Source organism: Oryctolagus cuniculus, chromosome 5 (assembly GCF_964237555.1).
Source record: "Oryctolagus cuniculus chromosome 5, mOryCun1.1, whole genome shotgun sequence".
NCBI lineage: Eukaryota > Metazoa > Chordata > Mammalia > Lagomorpha > Leporidae > Oryctolagus > Oryctolagus cuniculus.
In genome coordinates, this window is record NC_091436.1 from 96,422,183 (window position 1) to 96,435,769 (window position 13,587).

General features: G+C 41.5%; 1 protein-coding gene and 1 long non-coding RNA gene across 6 annotated transcripts in view; one reads left to right on the forward strand and one right to left on the reverse strand.

Moving 5' to 3' along the window:
* IMPG1 (interphotoreceptor matrix proteoglycan 1) overlaps positions 1–13,587 on the forward strand; it is a 135,783-nt gene that overhangs the window by 45,293 nt on the left and 76,903 nt on the right. For all 5 annotated transcript variants that reach the window (XM_070073862.1, XM_070073863.1, XM_070073860.1 and 2 more), the window contains 2 exons: positions 4,018–4,170; positions 12,317–12,375. In XM_070073862.1, coding sequence (XP_069929963.1) covers positions 4,018–4,170; positions 12,317–12,375 — 212 coding nt within the window. The remainder of the gene's footprint in view (positions 1–4,017; positions 4,171–12,316; positions 12,376–13,587) is intronic.
* Positions 1–13,587, reverse strand: part of LOC138849645 (uncharacterized) — a 91,284-nt gene that overhangs the window by 22,924 nt on the left and 54,773 nt on the right. The window contains exon 2 of the long non-coding RNA XR_011388643.1: positions 5,871–5,966. This is a non-coding gene — a long non-coding RNA (uncharacterized lncRNA). The remainder of the gene's footprint in view (positions 1–5,870; positions 5,967–13,587) is intronic.

Sequence of the window (13,587 nt, forward strand, 5' to 3'; positions counted from 1 at the left end):
GAGTAAGTGGGAGACTATGGGATCACATTTCCAAAGAGGAAGCTAGAAAGACTGTTCAGAAGTCAAGCTCAGGCTTTTTTAACAACTAGCTCTTTGCAGAGCTCACTCCAGGGGACCAGCAATCCCTTGGAGGGATGGGCCCCCATGACCCATGGACCTTCCAGTAGGTCCTGCCTCTTGGTTTTCCCAGCACCTCACCATGACCACACTTGGGAAAATACCTTCATCCAACACATGAACCCTCGAGCGATGAATCTCATCCAAACCACAGCAGTTGTTTATCAAAAAAAAAAAAAAGAAAGAAAAAACTTTTATAAATTAATATAACATTACACAATTCTTCCTCTTTTTAAAGCTTTATTGTATTTATTTCAAAAGCAGAGTTATAGAGACAGAGCAGGAGAGAGCAAGAGTGAGGAAAAGATTCCAACTACTGGTTCACTCCCCTAAATGGCTGCAATGGCTGGGGCTGGATTAGATGGAGCCAGGAGCTTCATCCAGTTCTCCCACGTTGGTGCAGGGGCCCAAGCACTTGGGCTATCTTTCATTGCTGTCCCTGGTAAATTAGCAGGTAGCTGGATATCAGAAGTACAGCAGCTGGGATTCAAACTGGTACCCTTATGAGATGCCAGTGTTGCAGGCAGTCGCTTAACCCGCTACACCAGAATGCCAGTCCCAAAAGCAAGAAACCTTTCCAAAAAGCTTTGGGCCCAGACACTCAGTACTGAAGCAGAGAAACACTATCTTCATTATTCATGAGTAGCAGAGCTGTGTCAGTAAACTGAACAAATTCCAAATAGGCCAGCAGTGTAAGGGGTGACAAATTGGAACTTGGTTTTTCTTGTCCTAGCACTGCCACTACAACCAACCCACCATCCCCAGAGTCTGTGAGACTGTTCCACTAGCCCTGTCTCTGTCCTTTCACTCCCTCCAAAGCACAGGTCAAAACTGCATGGCCAGAGCAGCAAGTCCAATCTCACCAGCTCCACTGGAGAAATCAGAGATTGGAGTCCTACTGACCATTCTATCCATGCTTTAGGAAAAATGGTTGAAATATCGTCAAGAACAAAGAATGAAAATAGTTGGGTTTTCTGAAAAATGCCACCCTATCAATAGTGAATTGTACTGCTGAAAAAAAAATTGACTATAGATCAACATATATTCATTGTAAAACTTCTAAGACAAATAGCCTGTGTCCCTGTGTACCATCCCCTTCAAAATTTAATAGAGTTCCCACCCTCTTAGTATCCCCGAATGTTTCATTTTACATTCCTGGCATCTTAACATCCTTTCTACCAGCTGCATTGATCACTTATTCTTTCATTCAGCAAACATTTTACTGAAATCCTCTAATATGCTAGTCATTGAGCATGCACCAAAGATCTTAAGATGAATGATATACAGTCCTTGCCTTCACAGAATGTATAATGCAATTAAGTACAGCAAAATAAGTCTGAGTGCTATGATTGAAGATGTCAGGTGTGTAGACTGGGACAAAATGATAAGCCAGAACAGGTAACAGGAATACAATCCTTAGAAATCTAAGTCCACCACGTTTTGTGCATAAATCGGCCCCACAATGGTCACAATGGCCAGGGCTGGGCCACACCACAGCCAGGAGCAGAAACTCCATCCAGGTCTCCCACCTGTGTTACAGGGGTCCAAGTACTTGGGCCATCTTTCACTGCTTTCCCAGGTGCATTAGCAGGGAACTGGATTGGAAGTGAAGCATCTAGGACTCCAACCAGAGCTCATATGAGATGCCAGTATCACAGACAATGGCTTAACCCACTGTGCCACAACGCCAGCCCCAGAGTTTAGGTTTTAACTCATAAATGATAGTGAGTATCTGAAAGTGTAGAGGGAGAGGAATGAAAAATTAATATTGCAATAAGTAGAGGTTATAAGTAACACTCCACCTAGAGGTTGGAAAGGGGACAGATAATGGGGAAAGAAATGTTCATCAAAGGATGAACTAATTCAGTTAGATAGGAGGAAAAAATCTTTCTTATCTATTGTATAGAATGGTGACTTTAAGCAGTAATGAATTGTATATTTCTAAACCTCTAAAAGAGTAGATTTTAAATGTTTTCACCAAAGCGGCCATCAAAGAAGGATGTACTTTTCTCTGAAGAGAGGAGAGAACAACCACTTTGCTTATGGCCTTGTCTAAATACTGACGGAGTTTGTGGATTCATAAGGCTTGCATAGCCTTGGCAGCTGATGTCAAGAGCCTCGGATAGTCATGTTATCACACATAAGAGTGTTAATTGTTAAATTATCTGTGCACCTACTTCCCATGTAGGACCTCTCTCTTCAATGAGTTGTATTATGAGAATTTACTATAAAATTTGTTCTCAGTTTGTGCGTGTGTGTAAATTGTTGAAATATTTATATAGTATAGATTTGGTCTCCTATGTATAAAATTAATTGAAAATGAATCTTAATGGAGAATGGGACTGAGAATGGGAGAGAGAGGAGAATGTGGGGTGGGAGTGGGGATGGGAGGGCGGGTATGGTGGAAGAATCACTATATTCCTGAAGTTGTACTTATGAAATTTGTACTTGTTAAATAAAATATTTCTTTGGGGGAAATAAATAAATAAAATGAATGTTTTCACCACAAAAAAATAAGTATATGACATTAGGAATATATTAATTAGCCTGATAATCATTCAATATTGTAATCATGTATCAAAATATCACACTGTACCCTATAAATGTACACAATTATTATTTGTCAAAAAAATTGTTTTAATTTAAAAATAAAAATAGGACGGTAACTGGCTGAAGGTAACTGTTCCCTAACACTTTTAAAGGATTTATTTAAATGTTTCATGTAAACCAGAAATCAGCCTAAACAAACAATAAGCTTCTTGAGAATAACTCTGTAAGCTATTCTTCTACCATCCCTCAGATTTACCACTGGACTATACCCACACATATGTGCAATGCATGTTTTTTGCACAACTGAATGGAAACCTTTTAAACAAACATCAGGGGTCTATTAATTGTGAATCCATATCCTCCATATGCTCTCTCAAGTCAGAAGCCATGCTATTGCCCACACCCATGGAAGAGGTTATAGTTTAACAAGAGATGAGGGGACATATACCTATTATCCCTCAGCTGATCTCTGACCTTCATGACAATTTCCATTGGTTGTTCTCATCTTTCAATTTCTTAAACTTTGATTTCACTATAAGAGACCATGTATTTAACCAGAGGTGATCAATTTTATGCTGGCATTTTTTATAAAGCTGTATAAATCTCAGGATCATCTGAGAACCTAAAGTTGAAAATCTATCAAACTCATTTGAAACATAGCTCCAGACTTGCTCTGTGCCTTGAGAGCCCATGTGAATTCAGAGCTGTGAGAGACCCCTACTCATTCCCAGACCAGTGAGCAAGAAGGATGACTCCTGACCCTTTGTGATCAAGGCCAAAACCAGATCCTCAGATTTGCTTCCAACATTGGCCCAAATATGCCACTTCTGAGAAAAACATCAAAATCTCTCTTGTCTTTGATAGTACTTTCTAGTGAGTTTCAATGTGAAGTTCAACCAACTGTTCTCATTAAACCAGTCTGGACTCTTCTAGAAAGTATTATCACAGAGCTAATAGATTATTTTGTATAATTCAGTTCAATACTTAACAAGGACTTATAAAATCACATAATGATATGGTACAATCTTAATGATGTACCAATGAGGGAAGGGAGGAGAAAGAGCAGAGAGTGAGAAACAGATATGGGTGAGGCTATGTAGGTATGTAAGTGTATAAATCTTTAATGAAGATCACAGATATAAAATGATAATGTTCTCAAGAACTCTGAATAGTTAACTCATGCTGGTACTTTGTCTTTCATTAAAATTCAGAGGCCACCTATAGGTAATAAGATGTTTATCCTAAAAGCATTTGGGCTTTTGTGATGTACTTCTTGAGACAAAATCTATATATATTTTATAACGTATACTTTGTGGCTTATATTAATGCAATTCCTATTTTTTAAATCAGGAAAGAGAAATAGAATTCCCTATTGTGTCCAAGGACCTACTGGAGCAGAAGGTAGAATTCAGCATCTCTCTGGCAAACCAGAAGTTCAAGGCAGAGCTCTCTGACTCCCAGTCCCCATACTACCAGGAGGTAGCAGTGAAGTCTCAACTTCAGGTGGGTAGAAACAACCTGCACAATCACACCCCAAGTCACAACTCAAAATCCGGTAGTCAATGGCCCATAAACCCAACTTCCTCTAACAAGGCATTTATTTATGTATTGATTTGAAAGACAGAGAAACAGAAAATAAGGGTGACAGAGATTTCCATCCACTGGTTCATTCCTCAACTGTCTGTCATAGCTGGGACTGAGCCACACCAAAACCAGAAGCCTGGAATTCAGTACAGGTCCCCCATGTGAGTAGCAGGGACCCAAGTACTTGAGCCATCACCTGCGGCTGCTCCCAGAGTACACATGAACAAGATGGAATCAGGATCAGAGCCGAACTTGCACCCACACACTGATATGGAATCCAGGCATCTCGAGCAGTGTCTGAATACTGCCCTAACCATTTGTTTTTTATTCAAAAAGAACACAAAAGGTACAATGGGTCAAAAATGTTCAGACAACTTGATCTTGAGGAGAGTTTTCCACTCTTGAAAATTATTTACATTTAGATTTCCTTTAAATGTAAGTCGGTTTTTAAATTTCATTTAACTGACAGTCACTGTGCAGATATTCTGTATATCTTAATGACCACTCAGCCAATGCTTTCACAGGTATATGACTATCCCTAAATTCATCCAGATGAATATGTTAGATAAGAACAGCTTTTTATGTGTCAATCCTACCTCAGCAAAGTGAATTAAAATAAAGTGACCACATAGGTACTGCCTAGGGAACACACTGAGTTGAAATATGAATTTTAGTTCATAATATTTTGTCTTTACATATTTCCATTTTTGCTGTTTGATGAAATTTAAAGCCATGACATTTTTCATGGGTGATAAGTGGAAGGCAATTATCTTGTCCATGTCATCAATTACTAAACAAAGAAGCTATTCCAAGAAGTCTGTTCTATCCTTGACCATCATCATATCTGTCTGTTCCTTATTAAATTCAAACACTCTTCAGTTCCCCATGAGATAAATCCAACCAGGATACTGAGTGTGACATCTACGAGTCTGCGACATGAAAAGATCCTTGCCTTCCTTTTCAGCCTCATTTACCACCACCAGTTTCTCACTTCCTCCTCCTCTGCACATTAGTTTCCAGAACTATGAGGATACTACAAAAAGTATGTGGAAAAATGGATTGAAAATATATTTCACCGCAAAAAAACTGTAAATTTGTGCCTAGTTTTTTCATAATACGAGTTTTCCACGAACTTTGTGAAGATCCTCTCTTATAAAGCATATGCAAATTTTTATTTTGTTGTTCTCATGCACTGCTTCCCCTTTCTAGAATGCTTGTTTTCCACCTCATTTTAGTTATTTTATCATAGAAATTCCCTTTTACTGATTCTGAGTTCGTGCCTCTCTGTCTGCTGGTGCCCACTGTGGTCACAACACTAATCCCCTGTCCTGAGACTCCTTGCTTATCTATCCATGGCCTTTGCTGTATCTCATCTCCCCCTCACCTGTCACCCTCACCATCACCAGGATATAAACTTCACCTTAAGAGCTGGAACTCTTTCTTTCAGCTCCTAATATAGCACTTGGAATGCAGTTAACTACTCAGAAATTGTTTGTAGAAATACAGCTGAACATAGAAATATCCATGAGTCTACATAATCATGAAGCATGTTTATGGACAGATTTAATACATAGAATCTTACTCAGGATGACTAAGAGAACACATGGGCTTCCACTTACCATACTTGGAGAATCCAACATACTCCTATTCTCACCCAGAGAGCAGGTGAATACATGGAACATTCTTAACCTCCCACCTCTCCCCACATTGGCATTCTGTCAATAAAACATAAAGAATCATTTCAAAAAATTTCAAAGAAAAATATTCAGCAGAGGTATTCGTGAACAAGAGATGTACTTAGACATGGATTATTACATAAAATGAAATGAACAGTTTGCTGACTTTCCATTTGTTTTTTCAAAGATTCTTTTCAGCAAGGACTTAGTGCAATCAGAGTATCTTTGAAGTTGGATAATTGTCCTCAGACTTCACTAACCGGTCATTAATTTTCTAAGCACCTAAAACAATTTGATGTTAAATAATGGAAATATATTCAAGCTTTTAAAAAATCTAAGTCCTAGTCCTGTTTCTGCCAAGAATTAGCCATTAAAATGTGAAGGTCCCTAACTTTCTCTGGCCTGAGTTTCCTCAGTTAGAAATTAAAGATGGGGTCCAGCACTATGGTGTAGTGGGCTAAGCCTCTGCCTGTGCACTAGCATCCCATATGGTCATCGGTTCAAGTCCAGGCTGCTCCTCTTCTGATCCAGCTCCCTGCTATGGCCTGGGAAAGCAGTGGAGGATGACCTAAGTACTTGGGCCCCTGCGCCCACATAGGAGACCCAGAAGAAGTTCCTGGCTTCTGGCTTCAAATCAGCCCAGCTCTAGGTGTTGCAGCCATTTGGGGAGTGCACCAGCAGATGGAAGATCTTTCTGTCTCTCCCCCTCTATCTCTGTAACTCTACCTCTCAAATAAATAATTTTTTTAAGAATTTTTTAAAAAGTAAAAAAGAAGGGGCCAGCGCTGCGGCTCACTTAGCTAATCCTCCTCCTGCGGCGCCAGCACACCGGGTTCTAATCCCAGTTGGGGCACCAGATTCTGTCCCGGTTGCTCCTCTTCCAGTCCAGCTCTCTGCTGTGGCCCAGGAAGGCAGTGGAGGATGGCCCAGGTCCTTGGGTCCTGCACCCACACGGGAGACCAGGAGGAAGCACTTGGCTCCTAGCTTTGGATTGGCACAGTGCGCCAGCCGTAGCAGCCATTTTGGGGGTGAACCAATGGAAGGAAGACCTTTCTCTCTGTCTCTCTCACTGTCTAACTCTGCCTGTCAAAAAGAAAAAAAAAGAAAGAAAGAAATTAAAGATGACTTCATGGTCCCTTTCCAAGCCTAAACTTTTTTTAAAAAATGTATTTATTCATTTGAAAGGCAGAGCTACAGCAACAGAGGCAGAGGAAGAGGAAGAGAGAGATCTCCCATGTGCTGGTCCACTCCTCAGATGGCCACAACGGCCTGAGCTGAGCCAATCTGAATCCAGAAGCCAGGAGCTTCTTCTGGGTCCACACAGGTGCAGGGTTCCAAGGACTTGGGCCATCTTCTACTGTTTTCCTAGGCCATAGCAGAGAGCTGGATTGGAAGTGGAGCAGCTGGGACTTGAAGCAATGCCCATATGGGGTGCTGCCACTGCAGGCGGTGGCTTTACCGGCTACGCCACAGTGGCAGCCCCAAGCCTGAACTTCTATGTAAAGAAATAACAGCACTATTCTTAATGTTTTGTACATATAACACATTTAATTTATCCTATAAGTAATATTATTTCTTTTTTATAAGTGAGGAAAACTAGACACAAGGAGAAGAATTCACAGGCCCTACTGAAGACAAATTTATTATCTCACAAAGCAAGATTCTAGCCATGGAAGCCTGGCATTAGAACCCTTACTCTTTTTTTTTTTTTTTTTTTTTTTTTTTTTGACAGGCAGAGTGGATAGTGTGAGAGAGAGACACAGAGAGAACGGTCTTCCTTTTTGCCCCTTTTTGCCATTGGTTCACGCTCCAATGGCCACTGCGGCCGGCACATTGCGCTGATCCGAAGCCAAGAGCCAGGTGCTTTTCCTGGTCTCCCATGCGGGTGCAGGGTCCAAGGACTTGGGCCATCCTCCAATGCACTCCTGGGCCATAGCAGAGAGCTGGCCTGGAAGAGGGGCAACTGGGACAGAATCCAGCGCCCCGACCAGGACTAGAACCCGGTGTGCCGGAGCCACAAGGTGGAGGATTAGCCTATTCAGCCATGGCGCCGGCCAGAACCCTTGTTCTTAAGCACTATGCTATTCATAGTTTTTCCCAAATAAATATCTGTGGGGAAAGGGTCACTGTGTCATCATCAAATGGACATACCCTTTCCAACCTCTAAAAGAAAACATACTGGCTAAAGAAGAGTGCGTCTTGCCAAGTCTTGATCCAGAGATACATCACATCAGTCCCACAGGTTCCCTTTGCAACAGTGATTTCTTCAAGTGGAGCCTGAGGCATAAGCCAAGGCTTACAGCCTTTTATTCCCTCCCAGACTCCCGAGCAGGGCCCCACGAAGCAGGGCCCCACCACCTGGCAGCCTGACACCAGATATCCAATCAGCCTTACCTACCACTTCCTAAAGCCTGCATTAGCACAGCCTTTAGGGCCTAATCAGGAATTAATGGACAGTGCTTTGCAGTAATTTAATTTCCACAATAAACCTAATGAGCAATTTAATACGAATGTCAACAGGAATTGCTTAGTTGTTGTCTAAATGCTTTCTCCTGTGCAAACATTCATGAGAACTCAACATGTCTGCTTTTTTATAACCCCGTTAACATATATTCCAGCAGAATCAGGAAAACCCTTGTGCATTTAGTATTATTAATAAGGTTAACTGAGCACTTAATTAGCAATTTAGTGGTTAGCACTCCATGACTAGAAGGTCCCCCAGAAGATTATTTAGCAGAATTAACTGAAGGCTTTTGTCATCTCCTCCCTAGACACCCTCTGCACCCTCCTAAGCAAAGGTGATTTTTAATCAATCACAGACAGGTTCACAAAGAGGACATGGACACAGACAATAAATCCCCACCCCCAGCCAGTGCCATGGAGCACTCTTGGACAGGAGAATAGTTCTCCCCAGCAGTGCTCCCTGCTGCCAATGCTGCAACACTGCAGGATGCCACAGAGGCTGTGCTGTACTTGACTGATGCATTCATATGTTTAATAGGACCTCTGGCTCCCTGGCCAAGAAAGAGGGATGATTCACGGACTAAATGCCCTGCTGCAGAAACTGCAGCTCCTATTTAAATGTTCAGTACCTGGTGCTGTTCCTGGAATAGAATGATAAATGGCCTGCCACCACAAAGCTCTTTGTCACAGGAGGCCAGAGCAGACCAGGAGTCTGTGCAAGGCCTTTCCTACCTAGCCCATAAGACAGGCAGACCAGCAATGCAGACCCTAACTCCTGGTTCTATTAAGCCCACGGTGGGCTTATCCCTAACTTCTGTGAAGAGCCCCATCCTGTCCTCCCACAGACTGGGTCTTTCAAAAACAACAAACTGAAGTCTTATTCTGCCTTTGTCATGCTCCACACTGTGTGGTCACTGGGGAAATAAGAGAAAATGGGCCCTTCAGGGAGCTGGCATCCCAGTAGGAGAGGCAGAAAGTAAGCAAATAAATAATCCAATATAACCAACTCTCAGCCCAGCTGTGTGCCAGGCACTTGCTATTTGTTAGTTATTCCTTACAACAATCCCAAGGATAGATATTTTTTCACCTCTTTTGTCTAAGGTATCAAGATTTAGAGAAAGTAGCAATAAACTTAAGATCACACAGCTAGAAAGTAGCAGAACCAGTACCTCAACCCAGGCCCATGCAAGTATCTCCTCATCACCCAAAAGCTGAGCTTCCTGCATCACTGCAATTCCTGGATGTTCAGGGAATGAAAACTATTCTTTTTTTTTTTTTTTTTTTTTTTTGACAGAGTGGACAGTGAGAGAGAGACAGAGAGAAAGGTCTTCCTTTGCCGTTGGTTCACCCTCCAATGGCTGCCGCGGCCGGCGCGCTGCGGCCGGCGCACCGCGCTGATCCGATGGCAGGAGCCAGGAGCCAGGTGCTTTTCCTGGTCTCCCATGGGGTGCAGGGCCCAAGCACCTGGGCCATCCTCCACTGCACTCCCTAGCCACAGCAGAGGGCTGGCCTGGAAGAGGGGCAACCGGGACAGAATCCGGGGCCCCGACCGGGACTAGAACCCGGTGTGCCGGCGCCGCTAGGCGGAGGATTAGCCTAGTGAGCCGCGGCGCCGGCCTGAAAACTATTCTTAATATTGGCACAAGAATATAAAACTAGGAAGCAAATCAGTCTGCTGGGGAAAAAATTCCAGGATGCACTTCAAAGCTTGATATGAGTGATTCGGGGATTATCTGTGCATCATTGCTCTAGTCCTTGGCATGGATAATGTAGTCAGAAGTGATTTTAGATTCACTGACAACACAGTAGCATGTTGATGAGTTCAGAAAACGAAGAGATGCACTCAACTGAAACTAAATTTGTTGATTCCCTACTATGTGACTGACAAGCTGCTAGATCCTGGGAATGAGGTAGATAAAGATGAATACGCAAGACTTGATCCCTGAAGCTAATGAAGTATACTGGCATCCACCCCAAACACTTGTGTGGAGAATACTGTAATAAGTTCTACAATAGTAAAGAGAAGAAATGATTGAGCCTAATTTGAGAGATTTTAGTATAGGGGTCTACAAATTCTTTCTCAATACAGAAGATATTCTAGCTGGCTCTGAAAACAGGAATGGGCAGGAGAAGTCAGCGAGCAGAAAGTGGAGAATATTGCATCTTGGCTAAGGGAAGATAATTCATAGGGGCCTGGAGAAGTAGACATGTATATTGCATGTAGGGAAAGACAAGAGTCAGTTCAGTGTTACTAAAGGACGCAACATTGGCCAAGGGGATAGTGATGGCAGGAAGTGTGAATGGAAAAGTACTTGGAGTGGGGGTAGAGGGTAAAGATTCAGGAGGATCTAGAAGGTCTTCCTAAATAATTGGGCCTTGTTTAATATGCAGCATAGCCCATCAAAGTAGTTTGAGTGAAGGACAACAGATACAGAATGATTAACTCATAAAAAGCTGTAGTCAAACAAATGCCTTCTACCTTCGCCTCCTCCCCAACAACACACTTTAAAAACCATTTCTCACCCTTTCCCCCATTCCCACACACTTCGAAACCCCTTTCAGAATACAGGAGGAGGGAAAGGAAGAGAATGCCAGCCATGGGAATAAGGAGAATGTGGCAGAAATAAGACATTATGGGACCCACAGCAACAAGAGTTGTTGGCTGCATGTGAGTCTTAGAGAAAAGCCAAGCTTAAGGATGCCAGGCTTCCTGCAATGGAAGATAGTGGGTGCTCATACGCTAAGGGAGAGGCTAGAAAATAGGCAGATTTGGGAAGAGTGACTTTGGTTTGCATTGACTTAGTTGCTGGGAAATGTTAGGATATTCATTTGGAGATTTCAGAGCTATCGTGGAAACCGTGGGAGAAAATTAGATCACCCCAACAAGAACAGAGGAAAGGGAGACAAGACCGCATCCTTGCTCACCTGTTCAGCCTCATCTTTCACCCCGTCCTCCCTCCTGAACTTTACTACCTAAACAACTATCCCTTCCCATCTCTCCTGTCTCCTGGCCTTCCTACTGGAAGGCTGGTTGGGGCAGTACTGATCTGCGTGACAATGTCCCCAGGACCCACTCAGAAGCAACCATCAACCTTAGGGAATCAATGGAAGAATGAGTGAGAGAGGATGCTCAGAATAGAAACATGCAGGCTCCATATGTTTAAAGAGGGAAGGCAGAAACAGGATTAAAAGCAAAGAATACTGAGTGGTCAGGGAGATGGAAAGAGCAGGAATGCTATAGAAAAGGAATAGAAAAATGCCCTGGATTTGGAGAGAGCAAGGAGAAAATGTTCTGGAGAGAACTTTCCCTCTTGGGGACCCAGGGCAGAAGTCAGGCTATGTTGGGTTGGAGAGTGGTTGAATATGGCAGTTGTAATATATTCTGATAGCTGGGCTCATGAACAAAGTCAAATGAACTAAGAAAATATATTGTCATGTCCACATGAATCTAAGAGCAAATCTAATCTATCAAATAAAAATCTGTCTCCACAATTTTGTGTTGCTATGCCAGAATTTAATTATCCTCTTAATATTATATATTATCTAAATCATATAATTCAATGCAGAAAAATATAGTTAAAATATTATAGTTAACTATAATTATATAGTCAGAAGATATGTTACACTGTGTATGAGTGAAAATTCTATAGCCAAAAAATGTCTTCCAAATACCACTTACAGTTATTTCATATTTCATGTAAGGTAGCCACTAAATCAGGTCAGAACTACCAATTACCACTTGTGAATAAATAGCAGGGTACAATAGTTTCAAAAAATAACTAAGAAAAAAAGTTTGGCTTCATTCTTTTTTCAATTTTCCATTTTCATTTTTCCCCTAATTCATCAAAAGTGTTTAGGCTTTTTCAGTTACATAAGATGTGACCCAGCAGAACCATAGTGTTTCATAAATTTCTTTCTTTCTACAGATGCAAAAAGTATTTAAGAAACTTCCAGGATTCAAAGAAATCCATGTGTTAGGATTTAGGTAAGTAGGAGAATCAGACTCTTAATTTTTGAATTACTTTCTCTCTATCCTTTTTAAAAGCAGTGTCATAAGGATTATAAGGTCCCTTTTCCCTCAGTTGTCTGGCTCTGCCAAGTCCTGAAATCTGAATAGATTTCAAATAAAGGAACTGTCTAATTAGGACATGACTCTAGGTGATTTTTAAGAGGCAACACAGGAGCTATATTCCTCCCTCCTTCCAGGAGTCAGAAATACTGCTGTCTACAGAGAATTCATCTGATGTCCTTGGCATTGCAGCTAATGAATATCATAGGAAAATACCTCAGTAGAGACAGATTTAAAAAAAAGGCACAACTAATTGCCTTAGTGTCTTGATTGCCTAGTTTTCTATCAAATACTAAATATCATCACCACTTAAACAAAGCCTGTACCCAAGGGGGACAGATGAACCTAATAAGAAGCAGTTCCTGTAGAAGTTGGGGAATTGAAAGAATGGGGTGAGCAGCTATAAATATGGACAAAAGACTTCCCAAAATAAAACTTTTATATCACTTTGATATCTGAACAATAGCAATGAATTATACTCAGAAATTATTAAATTGAAATTTTAAATAAATCATAAAATAATGCCACACTACAGGGTCTAATCATGTTCCCACAGCTTTGACACAGCAGGCCTATATCCACTAGCATCCCATCACTCTAATGTGGGCTCACAATTGTTGGCAAGAATTTCTGTCTTTTTTAAGTCCTCATTGTTCAAAACATTTGTAGGTAAGGTCATAATATTTTATTTTTAAATGTGTCACAAGGTAAGTATCAGCTCTGGACTGAGCAGAATGAGATCCCACACCCTAGAAGGGATCTGTAACTCAGGGGGAGCAAGCCCCACCAGAGTTATTCTGGTGCCCTCATTCTCTATCATCTTAAAGGAAGACGGTGTGCGAAGCTCATAAAAGTTCCACAAGCTTATAAAGAACAATCTCTAGGGGAGCTCAACCCATTTATTTCTTCCAAAACTATCAGGCACCACTGATTTGTATAACTCCAGAGGAAGGAAATATTGAAAAGCATAAATTATAAAAGATGAAACCCTTAATATTTACCAAAGCAGAGTCATTTTTCTTTATTTCAAGATGCTGCTCTGCAGGCTTCCATGTGAAATCAGATGGATTAGAGAAAAATTAAAGTTGATAAGAAAATATTCCACATAAATGGCAGGGTCCTATGGAC